Raw genomic sequence first — 22,799 nt, 5'->3', positions numbered from 1 at the left:
ACAATACTGCCGAAGCCCCATGCGGCCCTGATTTGGTAAAACGATCTAACTTGAAATTTGGACATTTTGAGATAAATCCATATCATGGGTAATATAAGGGCTCTCTTTCCATTGGTGACATCCTCAAATCGCCACCATGCCACCAAATAAGGAGATTTTTATATTTTCTAAGACATTAGATCTGTTTAATAATTTATTTTATTCAAAAAGAAAAACGGCAAGTTTTCAAACTTTAAAGCCCTTTTTCTCGAAACAGCGATTTTAATTTCAAGTTAGATCATTTTACCAAATCAGGGCCGCATGGTTCAGCTATGGTGTGGTAACCGCTCTTGTTAATATTTGCAACAATGAACTCAGTCGTTCCATCCAATGCACTTGACTGGTAGATTGGTTCGTTTCACGACTCACGTCATTATCAATATCAAATCAGGCCCAGTGAATAAGAAATCCAGGTAACACTAATATGCCTATGTTTTAAAGGAAGTCCTTGGTTAAAATCGTCGTGGAACTTAAAACAAATTTCAATTCAATATGCAGTCTAACTCTAAAACAAATAAATTAGAAATTACAAATCAAAACCAATAAACACACACATTATATAAGTAATTTCAACCTTCCTACATAACATGAATGTATTACCAATAGCAGATGCCATTGTTATGCCACTTACATGACTAAGTTAAATATGCATCCTCACATTAAGGGATCTAGAATGAGCGTTTATTGCGTTTCGACAGTATTTTTTGTAGGGCATGAGAGCACCTCAGACCTATCGAATTGTATTCTGAATACGAAGCATGTCTTTCTGATATCAAATAATTTTCATTTTTGAAAATCACAATATAATACAAATTTTATAACAAATTATAAAAATTTGATATTTTTCAAATTTTTGATATATGACAGTCCTCGAAGTAAATTATATAAATCTAATGATATATTCTTAAAGTGTATGTATAGGTGGGATGAAAAGCCGACGATCAATTGAAAATTTTGACCTTTCGTATTGAAGATATGGAATTTTTTCCCAAAAAGACCTAATTTTTTTTGGTGTTTTGGGGAAAAAAATCCATATCTTCAGTACGAAAGGTCAAAATGTTCAATTGATCGTCGGCTTTTCATCCCACCTACATACACTTTTAAGTATAAATCATCAGATTTATAAAGTTTACTTCGAGTACTGTTAAATATCAAAATATCAATTTTAATGATTTGCCATAAAATGTGTATTAAATTGCGAATTTCAAAAAATCAAAATTATTTGATATCAGAATGACATTCTTCGTATTCAGAATGCAATTCGATATGTCTGATGTGCTCTAATGTCCCAAAATAAATACTGTCCAAACGTTCATACCCCAGCCCTTAATAGTAGGTGTCTCCGGCAATCACAACATTGCCTTATATGTTAGAAAATTAATTATCAAGCACGAATCACGTGGTTTTATTTGACACCAACTCATATTGACCCTAAAATCGAATTAATACAGCCGTCTCTCAACTCAAAATTCCCGGGCGCCGAAATTGTCCAGTGCAATGACGTCCTAGTATTACAATGAAGGCTGACAACAATTGAGCACAAATAACAATGACGTCATTTCACTCGACAATTTTGGCGCGGGAATTTTTAAAAATCGTGTGTTGAGAGCCGACTGTTTTTATTCATTTTTATAGTCAAAATGAGTTTGTTTTAAATAAAACCATGTGATTCGAGCTTGATAATTACTATGATTTTTTCTAACATATAAGGCATAATGTTGTGATTGCCGGAGACACCCTTTAAGGGGCGCACCATTAGGGGGACTGGTAACAGGTTAGTTGGGGTCGACCATTAATTTAGCTCAAAAAACTACCCAGACCCACCCCTTTGAAATCTAATGGTGCATCCCTAACGTGATTGATTTTGACCATGTTGATCGACGAAAATTAATTAATTCTAAAAGAAATGGAAATCTGTTGAATATGCAAGCTAGCAGAATGATATTTTAATAATAGTGTCGGCCGCGTTTTACTACTGTGGAATCATAAACCGTGCCGTCATCATGGAATTCAGTATTCTTGATATACAACCGATTTATAATAGGCTAATATGTCCCTAGAGCCTATGGTTGTTGAATATTAAAATTTATGATTTATTGATGACAATGAAATATATATTTGGCATATTTGACCCATAAGGTTATCAACATCCGTGCGTACACCACTTTTATAATAGCTTAGGCCTGTATTCGCCGTAGAAGTGATGCAACAGGATTAAATATACTACAACAATCATGCAGCAAGCAATTTTATTATAGCCTATGTTATAATAGCTGGTGCGCTCGAAGTATATGATGGATAATCAAACCCGTGCAAATGCGTTGATAATCGCACTTTAATACTATATTGGTGTGGTCACAAATAAATCTTCGATCATCGATTCATAAATGCTTTTTATAAGCTTAAAGTCAGAAAGTGTAGCGTAGGTCCATCCATACCGTATTAAAGACAAACATTTCAAATTCTGAAATATCAAATGTTTACAAAACACAATTTCTGACAATTTGTCACAGATCAAAATGTAAGATATAAACATGGAGTCACTGGAGATTGGAAACTTAGAAGGCCCATACATGTTTATTTTTAGCTTTTATAAGGCACCTTTAGCGATAGTATTACACTAAAAGCCAATAGCCTCATTTCCAATGGCGACGTTCATTGATCGCCATAGAACAACCGAATCTTAACGTTTCACCTTAAGCTGATAGAGTATGAGTTTTAGTACCGGCACACATCCAAAGGTCATTCCATGAATGTTCAAAGTATCGAGGCTATATGGAACTGTGCCCTTACCGATGAGCATTATCGAGATCCTCATAGGTTGCCCGGGGTGTTACCCTTTTAACTTGACGTTTCAGCGAGTTCCCTTAAGAGCTGGCAGACAATCATGACGATCAAATCAAGTTCCAGAGCATTTGTCATTCTGAAATACAAAACCTTTATTGACTTAATTTGTAACAGTGCAGTGTGTATAGGGTGTTCCAAACAGCAGCATCTCAGGTGTTCTCGCATCATGATGCAGTCATGTCTACAGTAGAATTCATCTCGACCTTTGCAGGACTTAACCCCATTAAAAGCTATTAAACCAAGATAACACTCATTGAAACAGCTCAACTGATTAAATCGGATCTTCTCTGGTTGTGCACAAGTGACTGTTTTCATGTGCGATATCGCAATAAAGCTGGTATTCATAGCTTCAGTTGGGTAACCGATTATAAAGGAAACGAAAGGAACAATGTTATGTGTGGCTTTGTTCACGAAATCAGACAATGGCGTGCTTTTTGTAAACCAGCATTCTTGAAAATGAGCAACATAATGATTTTTGACTTAACACGGTTTGGAAATAATTTCTTCATATTTTTGGTGTTATCTGTCGTTTACATGTCCTTCCTAAAACACAAAAGTACGACCCTCTCCAAACACCTAAATTAGCTAAAAATTTAGGACATGTTACAAAACTATATTGTCTAGAATTTTAGAAGAGTACTTTTAATATTGGCCGGTTATTTTTCACACAGCGACGTTAACTAGGCAATGTACTATTACCTATAACATTAACTAAAACACCAAAGTACGAATATTTCCAAACATCTAAATTAGCTAAAATTTAGGACATGTTAAAAACTATATTTTCTAGAACTTTAGAAGAGTACTTTTTATATTGGCCGGTTATTTTTCACACAGCGACGTTAACTAGTCATATCCCCATACTGTTAACGTATAGGGCTATTTGTAGAGGTCACACGTCAATGGGAAAGAGCACTGTGTATTGTGTATAGGAAAACGGACAGTAACTGCAGTATGTGCAGGCGAGTCGAAATTTCGATACTGCTATAACCAGGAATGCTCTAACATACATGTTGTATACAACGCGGTCTTCCCTGCTTTTAGGTCTTTTATGAAACTTCATGCATAATTATCTTCAATACAAAAGGTCAAATGGATTATGATTGCCGGCTTTTCCTCCCATGCAGCTATAGACCCCGCCCCTACATCATCATCATCATCATCATCATCAGTCGGCTGCGGAGCAGGCGACTACAAGCCCTCTCCAACTATTGCGATCCTGGGCAAGCGAAACAACCTTGCATGTGGTTGCACCTTGCAAAACATTTATATCACGAATTTCATAGAATAAAATAGATTGTTTGATGACCTTTTATAACATAAATCTGCAAATTATGTTGCATTTTGGTGTAGGGCCTACGTGTATCAGTCTTGTCCATAAACACAGAAAAGTGAAAACTGTTGGGTAACAATACAGCCTGTATATAGCTGCTATTGGTTTGCTAAACACCCACCAATTTTGTACATACAGTCTGTCTGGATCAACCATGACCAACATTCAATGTCAAGTACATCATTACTTTGTGTACAAAAGAACATGTTTTGTTTGCATGCCAAAAAGTTAGTAAAGTTTGATTGAAAAGTTGGTGAGCATGCATGCGTCAAACCCACAGGTTTATAGAAAAATGCTTTAATATGTATGCAGATGGCTGAAATGCTCTGCGTAATTGCGACAACTGTTGCGTTCAATGCCAGTTTCACTCCACTCCACTCCAATGAAATAATGTTAGCATTTGCTTCAAGTTTAAACTATACATGTAGATTAGGGGCTGTGCAATAATTATGAGCCGGGGGTAACATTTCCAAACGGCTCGCCAAAATCGCTCCCCCCTCGGCCCGCCAAAATCGCTTGCCCCCCCACTTGCACATGCCAAATTTTTTGCGTTTCCGTACGGTTTTCATAAGCCTTTTCAGAGCGTTTTATTTAAAAAGCGCCCCCAGAATGGGTGCCAAAAATCACCTACCCCCCTCTCGGCTTGCCAAAAATTGCTTGCCCCCCCCTTTCGGCTCGCCAAACCCCCCCCCCCATTTTACCCTCCCCAATTTTACTCCCCAGGGCTCATAATTATTGCACAGCCCCTTAGATATAGACCTATATGATATGTCAGGGCGGTGTAAAGTCATTGCTAAACTTCATTTGCGCATGTTCCCAAAAATATTTGTCAAACTTAAGGTGACATTTAATACATCCCTTGCAAATCAATTATCATAAAAAATGCAAGGCCCTTCGTAAATAAAATTTGTAAATTTGATAGATCAAGGAAATATTTGATGAATTTGGTTACCTTTGAACCACAGTAACTGAAGCGTAGGATTTATAATTTTCTCAACAAATGTTTATGAATGTCAGGTTGCCAAAGTCTCGCCTACGCCTTATGTATTCATTTTGATTTTTACGTATATGGGCCATCAGCCAACTTCAGGTTTAAAATATTGCTGGAACGTTACAAAAGTACAGAGACTGTATACAGACGTGCACATAAACAGTAAACATTCCCCGGGAAACATTCACTTGCTCGTGTAGGCCTATGCACAGACACCATGGTCCCCGCCATGGTCTACCTTTAAAAGAGGAAGTCATGCTAGAGCAGTACTTCTGGGGTGAACCAAACCTGCCTGGTTATCAAATTAATCAGTGACAAGATATCTGCACCATCACTGCAGACTGCACTGATCCTACACCCACACTTTACTCACGTACTTGATAAACCTCATCCCTGAATGATTTATTCAAGTAAAGCCCGGGAAATAAAGCAGGATTGACGTCCCCCCCCCCCACTCCCCACCCTTTAGGGTGCTATGCAATAATTATCTGTCGGGGGAGTTCATAATGGCCTGCCTGCCAAAAAAGGTTGCCCCACTTCTCGGCATGCCAAAAAATATTGCCGATCTGCCAAAATGGATACATGGATTAAATATGTATACAAGGTGCCCCATAAATGTCTGCCAAAAATTACTTTCCCTATTAGCAAAAAAATGCCACTCCCCCTTCTGCTCAAATAATTATTACTTCCACCCCATCCCCCGTGGGGACAGATAATTATTACACAGCCCTTGTTATATTTTTAAAAGGGCATGAAGTTACTGAAACTTTCACCTGCATGTGACACCCTGTATATTTCGAACTTGGTACCTGGTCCACACTTGGGGTCAACATGGTCAATGTGGGATCAAGCATGAAGTCAAGATAGGAATTCACCGAGTCAATCGAAGGTGAGAAAATACCATGCGATATCTACAAAATACTATACAACTCAAATATTTCATGAAATTCCACAAGCCAAGTTCGAGCGCAAGAATTTTGAGAGCAAAAAGAGGTTTCAAAATCTCACGAATGGTCTTTTCTCAACTTGAAGTTTAAACTAACTTGACATAATCTGTAGATGCCTATAATAATGTAAGCCCTATAGAAAACGAGTTTGTCTAGTAAATTGCATAGTTCCGTTTAAAGTTGACATATTTTCATGCTTGGCATATTTATCACCCATCCGAAGCCATCAGAGATCAGAATATAGACAACCGCTGTTGAAGTTCAAAGACAGTTCCAAAGTATATCTATGCCTACAAACTTAACAGGGTTTTTGCATGATGCATTTCTTGAGTATACACTATAGTTGAAGGTCAAGAAGATGACGACACAACTACTGCAATCAATTTGTGAATGTCCATCAAATGTGATTAAGTCATCTATTCTTTTAAGGTGGAATTTTGCCTTTTGCCAAGTTTGCCTTTGATCGAAATACTTCAATATCGGAAGTTGGTAAGTACATTTTATTCTATATATTGTTGACATGATTCTTGTTGTGCAATTCCAGTAAAAAACGTTGTTGTTTACTCACATTTTTAGTGATGTTTCACCACTACACTAGTAGTTTCTGAAGTCTGAAGAAACCACTAGTGTAGTGGTGAAACGTCACTAAAAATGTGAATAACAACAGCTTTTTTACTGGAATTGCACATAAAGAACTACGGTATGTCAACAATTGAATCTAACATTCTAAATGAACTTGTTCAAAGAATTATATATATTGTTTTGTTTTCATTTGAAATCTTGCACAATGTGTGTTTTACGATGCAACCATCGATTGTATTTTGTTATGTTGTTTTGATTTTCAAGTTATCATTTTAAATTCATTTTGTAACTTACATCAATGCTTAAGGTGATACTACACCCCTGATAGATTTTGTGACTAATTTTGCATTTTTCTCAAAAAGTAACTTTACACACTGGTAACAAAAGTTATGTATATTATAGGGGCAAGCCCGGGGGCAAGGAATCCAATTACTTTACTGAAATTTCAGTGATTCAAGACAAGGGGTTCATTAAATATGTTAAGAAATGAGGTACATTCTAGCGGTACCTCATAAATAACGTACCGCTTGTCTTGAGTCACTGAAATTCCAGTGTAGTAACTGGATTCCTTACCCCTATAATATACATAACTTTTGTTACCAATGTGTTATTTTTTGAGAAAAATGCAAAAATAGTCACAAATTTATCAAGGGTGTATAGTACCACCTTAATGGCGGATGATGTGGATGCAATCATTTGAATGATTATATAAATTATGAGCATTACTATCATGATTATAGTCATCATTGGACGTTGGATAAGGAAATTACTTTAAATACAAGGACGTATTTTTTACATGATTCCAAAACGATTTGACATATCATGATAATGATTTAATATGATGCTATAAATATGTGATCATTATTTTGATCATTAAGTGTCTTTATATGAAGTGGGTTTCTAAACTTATGTCACACATAATTAAGTACCAAATGTTATGGTTATTGCCTATTAGAATCTCAAAAAAATCAAAAGAAGATCCATTTTTTTTTCGCTGACAAGTCGCCTTGAAAATGTAGAGAACATGGTCGTCGTATGGCTGATTCCAATTAAATGCCAAAACAATTTGATTTAAGGGGGTACTACACCCCTGCCCAATTTTGTGCCTATTTTTACATTTTTCTCAAAAATTATAGCGCATAGTTGAAAAGTACCGTAAGATATGTATATAGGGGCAAGGACTACAACTACTGCACTGGCAATTTTATTTCAGCACAGACATCAGTTGTGGAGTTACACTCAAGAATAAGGGAAAACCAATATTTGATCAATAAATCAATAACTACTTGCTTTGAGTTGCTGAATTTTCAGTACAGTAGTTGTAGTCCTTGCCCCTATAATAATATACATATCTTACTTGTCACCAATGTGCAATAATTTTTGAGAAAAATGCAAAAATAGGCACAAAATTGGCCAGGGGTGTAGTACCCCCCTTAAAACCCAAATAAAAAACAGTTCATTATGTGGCTTTAAAGTTTCTTATGAAATTCAATGATGTGTATTAAATGCGTCAACATGGTTTAATAATTAAAGGTGAGATCAGATTGACGCGTTTTGGAACAAAAAAAAAGTATTTTCACGTACAGCATAACCACACAATAAAACTTCACAAGTTCTCAAGAAAAGTTTATTTATCTGTACCCACAGTATATTAATCGTCATCATCGTTATAAAACAACGTCTTGATGATAAATCAAAAGAGTTGTACGTGCCAAAAAATAAAAGCACAAAATCAAGCTATTTTCTGCTACGTAGTAGCAACAATTCCTGATTAAGCATGACTTAAGATATTTCTGAATTGAAACGTGTCTGCCCGACAATGAAACATGTCTGCCCGACAAGATAACCAAGTTATCTTGGTCTTCATCGTCAGATTTTTCAAAATGCCATGTCCAAAATGGGCGTTGTGCATTTCAGAGAAGACAGGAAATCGCAGACATCCTTAACACTAATATATGGACCACAATGGCCTCAATCCAATTGCATAGTTCAATAACCTCAATTAAACAATCATAGTGCAAAATTTGACCTCATGTTGCAGGGTATAAGTTTTTGTACCCAAATTTTTAGAGGTCATTCAATGAATATACAAATGTATTGGGATTAAAGAACTGTGCCCTGATAGATGAGCAAGTTGTGGATCCTAGAGTAAGTCACTATGCTTCACTATGTGTACGCATCCTTTTAGCATGTTTAAGTAATCCTTAAAAACCTCATAAAAGTACATGTAAGCTTACCAATTTCTGCCATTCATATATTTATATCATTGAAATGTTTAAATATATAACGCGCAGTCATGGCGCGACAACTTAAAACACCTGTTGCGTCGCAATTTGATATTAAAGATAAAACGGAGTTATTTTTGTTGTGAAAATCGGGGTTTTTTTTTCAACACAGTGTGAATATTTACAGTTTTCCTAAATTTATAATCGGCTTAGAATCACCAAAAAAAAAAACATACATAGTCTTTCAAATGAATGTTTTATTTGTAAATATATCAAATAATACTATTCGTCGCATGGTTTAGTTACAACAACGGGTTCTTTTTTCTAGAATGAACAAATTAGCCGAGCGCTATTTCCCGCTGGTATTTGGAGTAAGTCTACGAACTTTTCATTGGTTCCCAGTTTGTATAACCTTCAAGATTCTGATGGAGAGAACTTTTTGAAACGGGAGCCAACAAATTTGTGCACTTAAAGTTTGGAATGTGTGGTGCATTGAAGCGTGCAGGGGGCGGGGCGGAGGTTTATGTTTTGGTTTGTACGTTAGGAGTAACGCTACTGCTCGCTACTTGCCTTCGCATCTTGATACACGGTTCTGAACTTTTCTGAAAGAGCATTCATGACATGCATTATCAACATCAAAATATAGTTTGTAGATATAATCTGGAGAGTATTTTGTTCACGAAGGATTATTTTGAATATTGCTGTGATACGAAAAATTGTTTTTAGCAGAAAGAAAAGTTTTTTGGATAAAGGTAAGAAATTGTATTGCTCGTTTTGGTGACTCTCCGTATAATTGGTAGGCAAGTAAGGTAACATAAATGGTATGGTATAGCGCAGTGGTAGTGGTAATATATCGAGAAGTGTCAAACTATTAATTGAGACACTTTTCACATTTTCTGTCCATCAGCCTTTTATCTTGAGTAAGTTCCCTTTAGTAAATAGCCTAGTTTTCTCCACAATTATGGTTATCACTCGTGACATTAATAGGATTGCAGCGGATAAAACAAGTAAATAACGCAGATTTAATTTGGTGCGAACAGGTGCGTATTTCCATTAAACTTATCATTGCGGAAGGAAATACCAGAAAGAATGTCGTATGATTTAAAATGTATAGTGAACGCCACATGAAAATGGTTTTTAAAAGTTGAAATTCAAGTTGCTCGCCGATGTAAATAACCCGTAGTAAAAATGTTGAACACGCTCGCGTAAGCATGATCAACGACCACGCGTCACGCCCCATTCACCCATTTTGTATGTAATTTATACTAAAGTGATTTTACCATAACAAAAAAACTTTTAAGCGGTCATGGTTAATGGCAATTCTGCTGTTTGTTTTTATGCCAACAGCCTATTTATACAGATCTGACTTCTGGAGTGAGGGTGAGAGAAGTTACAATTTGAGATTTGGCAGAAGCGAAGGAGATATACAGTTTCACTGATATTTGTTGTACTATATAAAGTGAAGTGCAGGGTGTGGACACGACAAAATGGTAAGGAAGAAATAATCGCCGGGTATAAATATGGTACTAACCAACATTTCACTACGTTGATGGAATTAATTTACTAATACTAGGCCTATATATTTGTGTTTTATTTGAATGAAATATTCGCCACGTTCCGTATGTCTATGTGCATTGTGGCGATCAGGTATGACAAATAACATTTGATAAAAAATGGACCTAGTTATTTTTGACAAAATACATACGTTTGCATTGTATTGATTTTCAATATACCTATAGTACGTGACGTACATGATTTGGCACATTCATGTTCCAGAGAATTGTTATTCATGCAGTAGCTAGTGCTATGACAAAAACAGTCGTGCTTGATCATGAAGTCAAAACATGGTTTAAAATTAAATTCCTTTGCAAAATGCAAACAGTCTTTCTCATGTTTTTCTTAAGATATCTTTGATGCTGTCAATAATATTTTATTGATGTTTTGGTACAGTATGACGTGAGCAACTACCGTAAGCCTTGTGTTCTATCCTCATTTTAAAGATATAACCAATGATAGCTCCCCAGAAACCGTGTATTTCATGGTGTCATATTTCTATAACAGCTACGCACCATGTTTGTATATATGGTGGCTCTGAAAAGAGCCGTTTATGTGTATTGTAATAGGTTCCCTATATTAAAGCGAAAATTCGCAATTGTGGACTCTAGTACCCTTTTGGATTTAATTCAGGTTCCGGTTATTGTACGACGTAGCACATGTATTTCATTTCGATCTTATCTCATAGGAGCATATATGGTGGCTCTGAAAAAACATAAATAAGCGCAATTTTGGAACTTTTGGATTGGATTCAGGCTGCTCCAATCAATGTACGCACCTTTCCTTTCAATTTGATCTCGTATTTATCGTATATTGGTATGACTTGACAACACATTGCCTTGGCGGTGAACCTATATCATAAGTAACCTACATTTAGTACATATACACCATGTGAACTTTACGTAATGCTGAAACACTAGTGAAGCAAATGTATGGATGCCCTTTCAATATGTAGATACCTCGTATTATTCATTTGGGATCATAATAATAAGACAATGTGGATTTTATGGGGATCGTTCAGCCATGCATTTTGACACTTTTTATGCGAGTTTATAGCGAAAATATGACCTCTATTGATTGAGAACAGTAAAATTTTGTAAAGAAAATTGCAACAATGTAGGCCTATCTCTCTCTTTGCCGATTCTGCAGGGTGCATGAATACAGGGTGTCCCAGAAAAATTTACCGAGTGAATAAAATTGAACGTAAGTCGAGAACTATAGACATCAAAATCAAATAATTTAAAATGTAGCGCATAGCCTATTTTATTGTGCATCACATACCAGTGTTGTAGTCAAGACCTCTATGTCCGAGACCGAGACCAAGACCTGCCCGTCCGAGATCGAGACCGAGACCGAGACCAAACCTTCCGAGACTAAGACCACCCCTTCCGAGACCGAGACCTCTAAGTTCCGAGACCAAGACCGAGACCTGAGACCTTGGTTTAATCCCCTGTGATACTCAAGGGTAGGGGTGTGCCGCTGAGAATTTAAAAGGGAACCCATCATTGTACCAACTGTTCAAGAAATTAAATTGGAAGCTCACATCCGAACAAGCTCACTTATGATTCATTTATAACTTTTTATAACCTTATAAAATGATTTGTGTATCTTTATTCTTAACAATTTCTTCAACATTCATTGAAATTTAGGGTAAGGAATAAATAATGAACAAAAACAGAAAATCATATCTTTTTCTTCAGGTCTCGACAGGTCTCGAACAAAAAACGTTCGACACCGAGTACTTTGAGGTCCGAGACCGATACTTTTGAGTTCCGAGACCGAGACCTTGACATCCGAGACCGAGACACTACAAAAAAGGTCTCGAGATGGTCTCGAGACCGAGACCTGGTCTCGAGACCTACAACACTGTCACATACGAAAATTGTGTTTGATTCGGTTGAATGGTTGCGAAGAAATTAACAATTACATAATGGGCGCATCAATGCAGTTCATTCCAAGTTTGATCAACAGGCGCTTTTTTCATACTCGCTCACCGCTTCCTAAAGGTTGTGTATCTCATTAAATTCAGTCCACATTATCTATTTTATAATCCTACCGTGTTATATTATTCATGTTTTCACTGAAGATGAATAACAGTTTGTCCGAGAAAACTTCAATTTCTGCAATTGGAAGCTTTCTAACTTTAATTCTTTAGGTTGTGCAAATATGTTATATTTTAACTTTCCAAAGAACATTTTAATTTTCCAAAGAATGACAATGAACAAGTGCTTACAGCTTTACGTGTGATTTTTGATACCAAGCAACATTAATGTTGAAGTTTTAAAAGATTTAAACTTTGCATTACAATTTCTTGGAAATATTCCAAAAACATTAATGTGTTTGAGAATTTTTTTAAAGCCAGATGGAATTCTTTATGCAACATTAACGAAAAAAGATATTTACAAGTACCGAGCACCATCTTACATGCAAGCTTTCATTTTCAATGTCGTGTAGGTTTTCAAATTTGAACACAACCTAAGTAAATGTGTTGCAAGAAACAGATTATTTAAAAAGAACGAAAAGGATTTCACGGTACAAAATAGGAAACCCATTGACAGTTAACCACTATTGCGCATTGTGTTGAATGATCGTTCTATCAAACTTGGAATGAAGTGAATTGACGCATGCGTTATGTAATCGCTCATTTCTTCACAATCAGTCAACTGATTCCAGTAAAATTAGCGTATAAGATGCAGAATAAGATGGGCTACACGCTGATTCTTAGATTGTTGGATTCTGATGTCTATTTCTCGACTTACGTTCAAATTCATTCGCCCGGTAATTTTTTCTGGGACACCCTGTATAACCTGTTTGAAACAAGTATGAACAAAAAGTTCACAAATTACATAAAGGATATTTGAAGTTTAAAAAAGTACCTGAAACAAGGGGTTCCCTCAACTCGCTCTATGACTTTCGCCCTTTCGTCCCTTGCCAGCTGGACACCTAACAAATGTGGGCTTTATGTTTCGCCCCTTAAATTTGTGACAAAAATATAACAATTTACAGTAAAAACATAATAATTGGTTAAAGTACCGTATTGTCCATACACAATATTGCATTTTGTCTATTATTTACTAATAGCCTATCCCGTTTGTGTGTTAATTTGTACGCACTAATTTTAATGTAAACCATTTTATCCAATAATCAGTGATAATGAGAAGACATATTTTTTACTTGGCAATTCTGACATATCCATACAAATAATTGAAATAATTGTCAAGAAAAAAATAACCTTCAATCGCAGATTCGAGGTTATATTTTTGACACGGTTTTGTGCACTTAATAGGTGACAGCACATAAGAAATGTCATATTTTCCCATTGTTATCGTATATTATGTGAAGATTAGATACACTAAAGGCAGGGTTATGAATACATTCAAAATGGCGTCTCTTTTTGTGCATTTCTGAATGCTGATGACGTTTGTGTCATAAAGAGAAAGAATATTTGTTATGTTGTTCTAGGTAATTTACTGGTGACACTTTAGTTAAACATAGTCTTTCTGGCCAAATTACACACTTAAATCTATAAAGCAACAATTACATTTGTCATGTTTGTAATTTGCTTTATGCCCAGAAGCAACATGACAACTGAAGTTTGGCTGATTGACTGTGATTTGATGAATAAGATAGTGAAGTAGAGAACTTGTATGAAAACAAAATTAATAATTTAACAATAAATTAGTGTATCGTTGTGGTGAAGATCAGGGGGGACACTCACTAAAAATGGGTGACGGGGATGTGCGATCACATTGACCCCGACCCCCCTCCCATTTTCAACTCCTTCTCACCCAATGACCCCTTTTTGTTTTCCTGTTACCGAAAGACCCCTTACGGCCTTAGAATTTTGGACCGTGACAAATTATCACCGAATAACCCCGGGTTTTTTTCATTATTTTTTGATGACTTTTGTATCAACTTTTATATTTTGATCCACAATTGTTTCCAGTCATTTTTAGCCTAAGTTATACCGGGAGACATTTTTTGGTTGCTAAGCTCTCACTGCAAGACCCCGCACATCCCCGTCACTTCCAAAGTCGAGTGCCCCACCCCCCGGTGAAGATGAAAAGGATGGTAGAGATGCAGATAATGATGAAGATGGGGATGAAGAGGATGATGAAGATGAGGAGGAGGATGAAGATGATGATGATGAAGATGAGGCTAAAGAGGACGATGAAGATGAGGATGATGAGGATGAGGATGAAGAGGATGATGAAGATGGGGATGAAGAGGTTGATGAAGGTGAGGATGATGAAGAAGAGGATGATGAAGATGAAAAGGGGAAAATGAAGATTAGGATGATGAAGATGGGGATGAAGAGGATGATGAATATGAGGATGAGGATGAAGGTGAGGATGGTGAAGATGATGATGAAGATGATGATGAAGAGGATGATGAAGATGATGAGGATGAAAAGGATGATGAAGATGAGGATAAGGATGATAAAGAGGATGATGAAGATGCGGATGATGAAGATGATGATGAGGATGAAGAGGTTGATGAAGATGAAAATGGTGATGAAGATGAAGATGAAGATGAAAAGGATGATGAAGATGAAGGTGAAGCGGATGATGAAAATGAAGAGGATGATGTCGGTGAAGCGGATGATGGAAGAGGAAGATGAAAATGACAATGAAGATAAAGAGGACGATTAAGATAAAGAGGATGATGAAGATGAAGATAAAGAGGACGATTAAGATCAACATGAAGATGATGATGAAGATGGAAGTAGCGATGAAGATGAAGAGGATGATGAAGATCAAGATGATGAGGATGAAGAGGATGATGAAGATGAGGATGAAAAGAATGATGAAGATCAAGATGATGATGATGATGATGATGATGATGATGATGATGATGATGATGATGATGATTTGGCAATACTTGCTGGAACGTACGGTAACTAAAGCAAACAATTTTATGTCTGTCCCTGAAAAAGAATCAAATTGTTGTTTAAATCCTATCCAGTGGGATGGTCAGTTTATTATTGAAGTCCAAAACCTAGAAATTTATAGTCTAAATAGATTAGTCCACACATTCTAATGTTTGAGGTGTGTTTGGATTTGAAAGGGCAAAAATGAAAGTCCAGGGTTCATCTGATGGCCGGTGTGGGGACATCGTTTGTGGCAAGGAAAATTCATTGCAAAAGTATGCCATTTCTGTCAAAAATCAAGCATAATTTCATCACAAGACTCAAACCAGTGATTGTAAAATTTGTTGAATGACTCTTTGAATATCTTTGTTATCCTTTCTGAATAAAAAGCATTGTGAAAAGAAGCATTAAAGCGCTTAGCAGCGCTAGACTGCCACGCAACTATTTGAAATATTTCTCAATTCTTACAAGAATTACTCTCACCGTGAATATTTTACTAAATGGTAAAAATAGCTGTATACTATATTGGCACACAATAACCAAAGTATTTTCTTGCGTTTGGAAAAATACAAGTTTTAGTCAAAAGTTATGCGCTGCATCAACATCAAGCACTTGCTGAGATTCTGTACAGTGCATTCCATGCCATTAAAAAATACCTTTAATTTGCAATATTAAATAAATAGTATAGAGTAGACTTTATATGTCCCAAATTGTATATAATGCATTAAACATTTTAAATTGCCTAAATATAAATTATAAATTTTGAATCGGGTTGGGTAGGGTGGGTTGGGAGATTGGTTATATTGGCCATGTTGGTCAGAGTCGACCGGGCGGCCGGAGAGGGCAGTATGCACTAAATATACATTTAGTCGTCTGGTAAAAGCCGGGACTCGAACCCGGGACCTCAGTGGTGCAAAGCGAGGCGTGATAGGCCTATAACCGATATTCCACCATGTTGCATCGGAAGATAAATTTAAAATGTTGTTGTTTTGACGAATATTTCACATTTCAACGATGGTTTATGCTTAGATATAAATGTGGTTCATGCTTTACAATGTCAATAATATTGGCCAAATTGCTGTGTTGAAATTTCACCCATAAATTCTTGTTTCCATAATGGAAATTGAAATGAAAGTATTTGACCAATTTTAAGCACGTTTTGTATATGGTTTTGTGTTCAACAATGAACCGAAGACTCGAGTTCTGCCTTTTAACATTAAAGCCATAATGTGTGATTTGCTCCACAGCAACGCCCTCAATTTTCTACTTTTTGCATGATTGTAATGTCCGGTGGTGTGTATATCGCTATTCATCTTACGTCTTGTTTTTACATCCCAGCTGCGTGAAGCTCCGCACAATAATGATAATAATACGATCGGTGAGCTAATACACACATTGTAGCCGCTGGAATTGAAATAGCAATTTTCTTCGTTTTACCTCATTTATTTGTGCTCTCAGGCCCCACAAAAATACTGTGAAGTTGGGTGACGTTTTCTTCTCTGATAATATAATTATGTGTGGTAGGATTTCAAATTTTCTTGTAATGTTATTGAGCATAAATGTGCAATAGAAAGCTCCGTAATAAGCCAAAACCTATCCTTTTCATATCAGACCCAGTGCAATTGCCCCGGATTGACCTTAATTTAGCAACGATATGATTAGAAATGCCTTCCGTTTTAATGTTATTTGATCCCACTGATCTCTGATATGTATGGTATGTATGTTGATATCTTTTATCTTATTCCATTCCATTTTATTTCTCCTTTCCTTTAATGTATAAAAGGTGATGTACTGTCAGTGGCGGCGGAAGCAGTATAATTTAGGGGGCATTATTTTGGTTACAGGTTAGCCCCAAAGGAAGGTGCATTTGGCTATATAATAAGGGCTGTGCAATAATTATCAGCCCTTGGGAGGGTCAAATTGGGGGGGGCAAGACATTTTTGGCGAGCCGAAAGGGGGGGGGTAAGCAATTTTTGGCAAGTCAAGAGGGGGGGGGCAAACGATTTTTGGCACACATTCATGGGGCGCCTTTTTAATTAAACGCTCAATTTAAAAAGGCTTGGGAAAACAGTACGGAAACGCTTTAATATGCAAATTTCCTCTCGCTGCGCTCACAACATATATCTAGACCATTTAAGGTTTACAAATTGGGATCCCAAAAAATTGGCATGTTCAAGGGGGGGGGCAAATATTGAGCGGCCGCCACGCGCCACTGGAGATGATCACATTGACTCTAAAGTTTTAGGGGTTGGTCAGGTTCAAGCACTTTTCAATTTCAATTAAGAGAATGTTTTACACAATATCAAGATCAGTTGCAACTTTCGTTGTACTTTTCCCCTTTTTGCATATTACTAGCCTATATTCATTAGTAAAGTATTGAAATGTACAAAGGCGAGTTATTTTCATCTTGATAACACAATTTACCATAAAACATGATGTAAAAGGAAAGTTATTTATTGGAACAGTACATTTTACAGGCACACGATTCATAAACTGACCGGTGGTTGACATTCCTATTTATTATCTCAACGTAAATATCTTAAATTATCGTCGCACCAATCTAAAGAGGTTGATAGATTATATATTAACTTCATATTACTTTTCAAATTGCACCCAAGGCAATAAGGGACCATCGATTTTTTATATCGGGGGGTGTGAGTTTTGAAGGAAAATTTGACACACATTTTCGCGTTCCCCCTCGCATCCGATCAAACTTTCCGGATTCCTCCCTTGTTTTCCCAATTTTCTCCATTTAAAACTTAAATCCTCGGTTATGGTTCAAATAAAAAAATTCAGATTCCCCCGTCAAGACCCCCAAACAATTTCGGAGCCACTCAAATCCCCCCGGGGTAAATATTGAACGGTCCCTAAATGGGTAGGCCGTGTAGATATACGAGAGGATCTGTGATAAGACGCAGGAAAAACGTAGGTAGGCCTATACAACTGTGGGAAAATTTCTAAAAATAAATAAATGGTACAAATTTAGCGTCTTGTTCGGGATTGACTTTTAAGCTGACCGTGGCCAGAAAGCGCTTGAGGACAAGGTCGGTCAACGAACTTTGGCGATATCCGCTCTGAACATGCTCTGAATAAATAATCATATTACCACAACGTAACGCACATTACCCCACATACACACCCGACACCACCCCTACACCCCCCCCCCCCGACCCTACCCTCCCCTCAACATGCATGCACCCATTACTCGCGCACCCCAATCCCGGACCACAATACTCACACCCCCACCTTTAAGCGCTCCACAGACTCCGAGTATTGTACGTACAAGATTGTATGCAACATATCTACGTTATTTAATCTATTGCCATTCTATTTCCAGTAATGTTTAACTTTTTACGAATGTTTGATGAAGAAAAATCGATAATATGTTACATGTAATATCTAGTAGAAATATATTATCGATTTTACGTCATCAAACATTCGTTAGAACTTAAATATTACTGGAAATATAATGGCAATAGATTAAACAACGTAGATATGTTGCACACAATATTGTACGTACAATAAAAAGTCTGAATACTGCTTCAAATTGTACCAAAAACTCACACATGTACGATGTACCTGTAGGGTTGCACATATAAAGATACCGGATTCACTTCCGGTGTCGGCCTGGACCATATATGGCATATAGTTTTTAAATAAAAGGAATTGCCAAATCGGGTAAGACAACATTAATAGATCAGCATCATTTTATTCCACGGTTTTCTCACTTTTCAATTTTTTGTCACTTTAAGGGGTGGGAACGTTTGGACAGTATTTATTGTGGGACATTAGAGCACGTCAGACATATTGAATTGCATTCTGAATACGAAGAATGTCCTGATGATATCAAATAATTTTGATTTTTTGAAATTCGCAATGTAATACACATTTTATGGCAAATCATTAAAAATTGATATTTTTGATATTCAACAGTACTCGAAGTAAACTTTATAAATTTGATAATATGTACTTAAAGTGTATGTAGGTGGGATGAAAAGCCGACGATCAATTGAAATTTTGACCTTTCGTATTGAAGATATGGATTTTGTTTCCCAAAACACCAAAAAAAGTGTAGGTCCTTTTAGGAAAAAAATCCATATCTTCAACATGAAAGGTCAAAATTTTCAATTGATCGTCGGCTTTTCCTCCCACCTACATACACTTTAAGAATATATCATTACTACATTAGGTTTATAAAATTTACTTCGAGGACTGTTATTATATCAAAAATGTGAAAAATATCAAATTTTAGTAATTTGTCATAAAATTTGTATTATATCGTGAATTTCAAAAAATGAAAATTATTTGACATCAGAAAGATATTCTTCGTATTCAGAATGCAATTCGATATGTCTGATGTGCTCTATGTCCCACAAAAATATTGTCGAAACGCTCAAAACGCTCATTCCAGATCCCTTAAGGAAAGTTGTGAATTAGCCCTGATCCACTTTTAACAAATAAGGGATGTTTTTGTTGTCCTCGACCTCAATTACATTAAAATCTGTAAATATGGTAAAACCATGTTTTACATTAAACCAATTATTTTAGAACAGATTTGAAGTCATTCACAAAGACCTGTCATCAAGTTCACTTTCAAGTTCGACCTGTTCTAAAGCCGTGACTGCAGGTCTGTTTGTTGTCAATTTACAAGCGTGTGAAATAACAAACCTCGGAAATAAATCCCATATAATATTTCAATTTTATTTACACAACATAAGTTGTGAAAATATTGCTAGAATAGATTGATTACACCGTCAGATACGTGTAGTTTTGAAATAAATACTACTATTTAGAATCGGTCATGTAAAAGATATCATCATCTAATATGGTATCACCGTGACCATACCATGTAGGCCCTATATACAGTCTAGTACATGTATAATGTGAATGTGGGAAAATAAAAGCTGAACTCTTGATGAAAATTAGACCATCCCTCGGGTCCATGGATAACGACTGGTAATGTAGACTATACAACATTAAAAATCAACCCTGTGTGCCATCATGATGCATATCTTAGAAGGAAGCTTTATCATCTCAGAAGAACCCTTGGAGGTTCATAGAATAACCATAAACGGAGTTTAGGATACTCTGGTTAACTTTTTTGGTTCTATGAAAGTCAGTTTTATAGAACATTTTTGGTTCTCCAATGGGTTCTAAATTTGTAAGAACCTTAAGGGTTGAATATAGGGAGGTTCCCATTAGAACCTTGATAATGAAATTCAAACCATTTGTAGAACCATTAAAGGTTCTTCATGAGCATCGGTGCATTAAGATCTTTTTATGGTTCTTGTATGAACCATAAAGTAGAAGACCCATATCATCCGGGGTCTGAGAGGACAAAAAAAATCTTTTGGGCCTTCTTTTCAAAGAGTGAAAACAGTGTGATATAAAGTGCTCCAGCGCAGCTGCATGCCCTATATGGCAGGCCGAGTGTCCAATAACCTCGAAATCTTGGATTTTCGGCGAAATCTTGGAGTTTCGATCGAAAATCTTGGATTTTCAACCGATAATCCAAGACTTTCAAGTCGAAAATCTTGGATTATCGACTGAAAATCCAAGTTCTCATGTACGGACCGATAAACTTGGATTTTCAAGTGAAAATCTTGGATTTTCGGCGAAAATCTTGGATTATCGGTTCAATCCAAGATTTCGAGGTTTATTGGACACTCGGCCTGCCATGCCATAGCCCTCTGCATGTTCTATGCATTCGCAATTCAAGCAATCTTTTGAAGTAATTCAATTTGCACGGGCAAAATGATGGAAATGGGCAAAATGACGTTTGTCTTGTGGCAGTTATGACAATAATAAGTACACATCAATTTTATCCCAATGTTAAAAATACTCAGAAGTTACACTGATTCTTAGCCCTACTTTGCCTGATAGGCCCTATGCACCAAATTGTGTTTATCTTATCAAACGATAGTAAATTTCTGCCCAACATATTTGCAGTAGAGGTTGATTAAACATAATTTTATTTTTCATTCAACAGGTGGCTGAACCACTCATTCTTTGTACAATATTTGCCCAAACTACTGAAAAGCAATCAACATACTTTAAAAATTGATATTACCAATGCAATTTACCATTGCATTTCAAGTATCAACGATACTTGAAAGTTTTTAATAATAATTGTTTTAGGCATCGGGAGTGGCCTACAAATAAACTGTCTTCTTCCATGAATAAATGTACGAAATGACGAAATACCAAGAGCGTCCTTGCCGAAATGATGAACCGCGAAATACCGACATCAGCCGTCCTTGCTGATTTCTCTACATGCCTAGAAATAAGTACAGCGAAATATTACAGGATATTTACATTCCTGAAAGTATTAAAATTAACCTTCCTACAAACCACGGAATATCAAAAATATTCTAATTTCGCATTCTCAAATATGTCGCAATCAAAGAGCTTCGTAAACTGATCAGCGTCCAACTATTCGGCACGATTACCGACACGCTTTCATTTCATTATTTTGCCATACAGGGTTGGAAAAAAGTTTGTATACCCCATGTCTTTATCTACTAAACACGATAAATTAAAAATGAGGATGTCCTTAAAAACCGTATTTTCCTTGAATAATTTTATTAACCTGTTCTCAAAACTTACAATTATATAGGCTATTTCATTTGCATTGTCCTTCAGCTTCCTTCGTCGTATTTATAATCATACATGCATATAAATCTTGCAGATATTAAACACAATGTATCTTTTGTCATTGGCATATATGTAATTCCCCATAAATTACGTGGAAATGGAATATTTAACAGAACATTCATTTTCCTGCCCCTGAAAAAATGCCGACTCTCCTGGAAACATTTCTTTTCCAGGGTCTATGTACTGTGCAGACGGTGAAAGAGTTTCATTGTTAAGCCGGAAAAAATAATATTTTGGTTCATACCCCTCCCTCCTCAATAATTTTCTGGGATTTGTCAAGACTTAAAAAAAAATCAAGACTTTGGAATAGCTTTAGGAAAACTGTATAATATAAACAAGTTTATTAGAGAACAATGATCACTTCCAAGTCCTTTTCTAGGGGGGTTATTCCTCAGAATCTCACATTTGAAAAAATAATAAATAAGAAAAAAGAAAGAAAATGGCCTCCACCTTTCTTCGTGCACGGTTGGAAAAGTCCGAAAACCTTAATTCTAACATTAAAATAAGTAAAAACACAGAATTTTTCAAATCAAAGCCTTCAAAATGACACCATATCAATATACGATCACATCAAAATAGCAATGGAATGGGGTCAGACGAGAACGAAGGGTTATTATCATGGTAAGCCATATCTGCGGAGCTGCAATAGCTGCCCTATATAGGCCTATATTTGACAGTTTCTGTAGTTTATAATATACACATCTATACAAAATATGACACCTGGCAGCTATTGCAGATAGGACATTCTTGCAATAAC

The 22,799-nt window shown here is 36.2% G+C and overlaps 1 protein-coding gene across 3 annotated transcripts in view; it reads left to right on the top strand.

Moving 5' to 3' along the window:
• The first annotated feature begins 6,437 nt into the window (after positions 1-6,437).
• The window catches only part of LOC140166295 (uncharacterized), a 36,293-nt gene continuing 19,931 nt past the window's right edge, over positions 6,438-22,799 (top strand). The window contains exons 1-2 of one of the 3 annotated variants that reach the window (XM_072189707.1): positions 6,438-6,646; positions 10,312-10,454. In XM_072189707.1, coding sequence (XP_072045808.1) covers positions 10,452-10,454 — 3 coding nt within the window. In that variant the 5' untranslated portion in view covers positions 6,438-6,646; positions 10,312-10,451. Of the gene's footprint in view, positions 6,647-9,498; positions 9,717-10,311; positions 10,455-22,799 lie in introns of those variants that run through there. The other 2 variants (XM_072189709.1, XM_072189708.1) reach the window with 2 other exon arrangements.

This window comes from Amphiura filiformis, chromosome 12, assembly GCF_039555335.1.
Source record: "Amphiura filiformis chromosome 12, Afil_fr2py, whole genome shotgun sequence".
Classification (NCBI taxonomy): domain Eukaryota; kingdom Metazoa; phylum Echinodermata; class Ophiuroidea; order Amphilepidida; family Amphiuridae; genus Amphiura; species Amphiura filiformis.
Note: the sequence above shows the minus strand (reverse complement) of the source record. Positions and strands in the feature narration are given on the sequence as shown.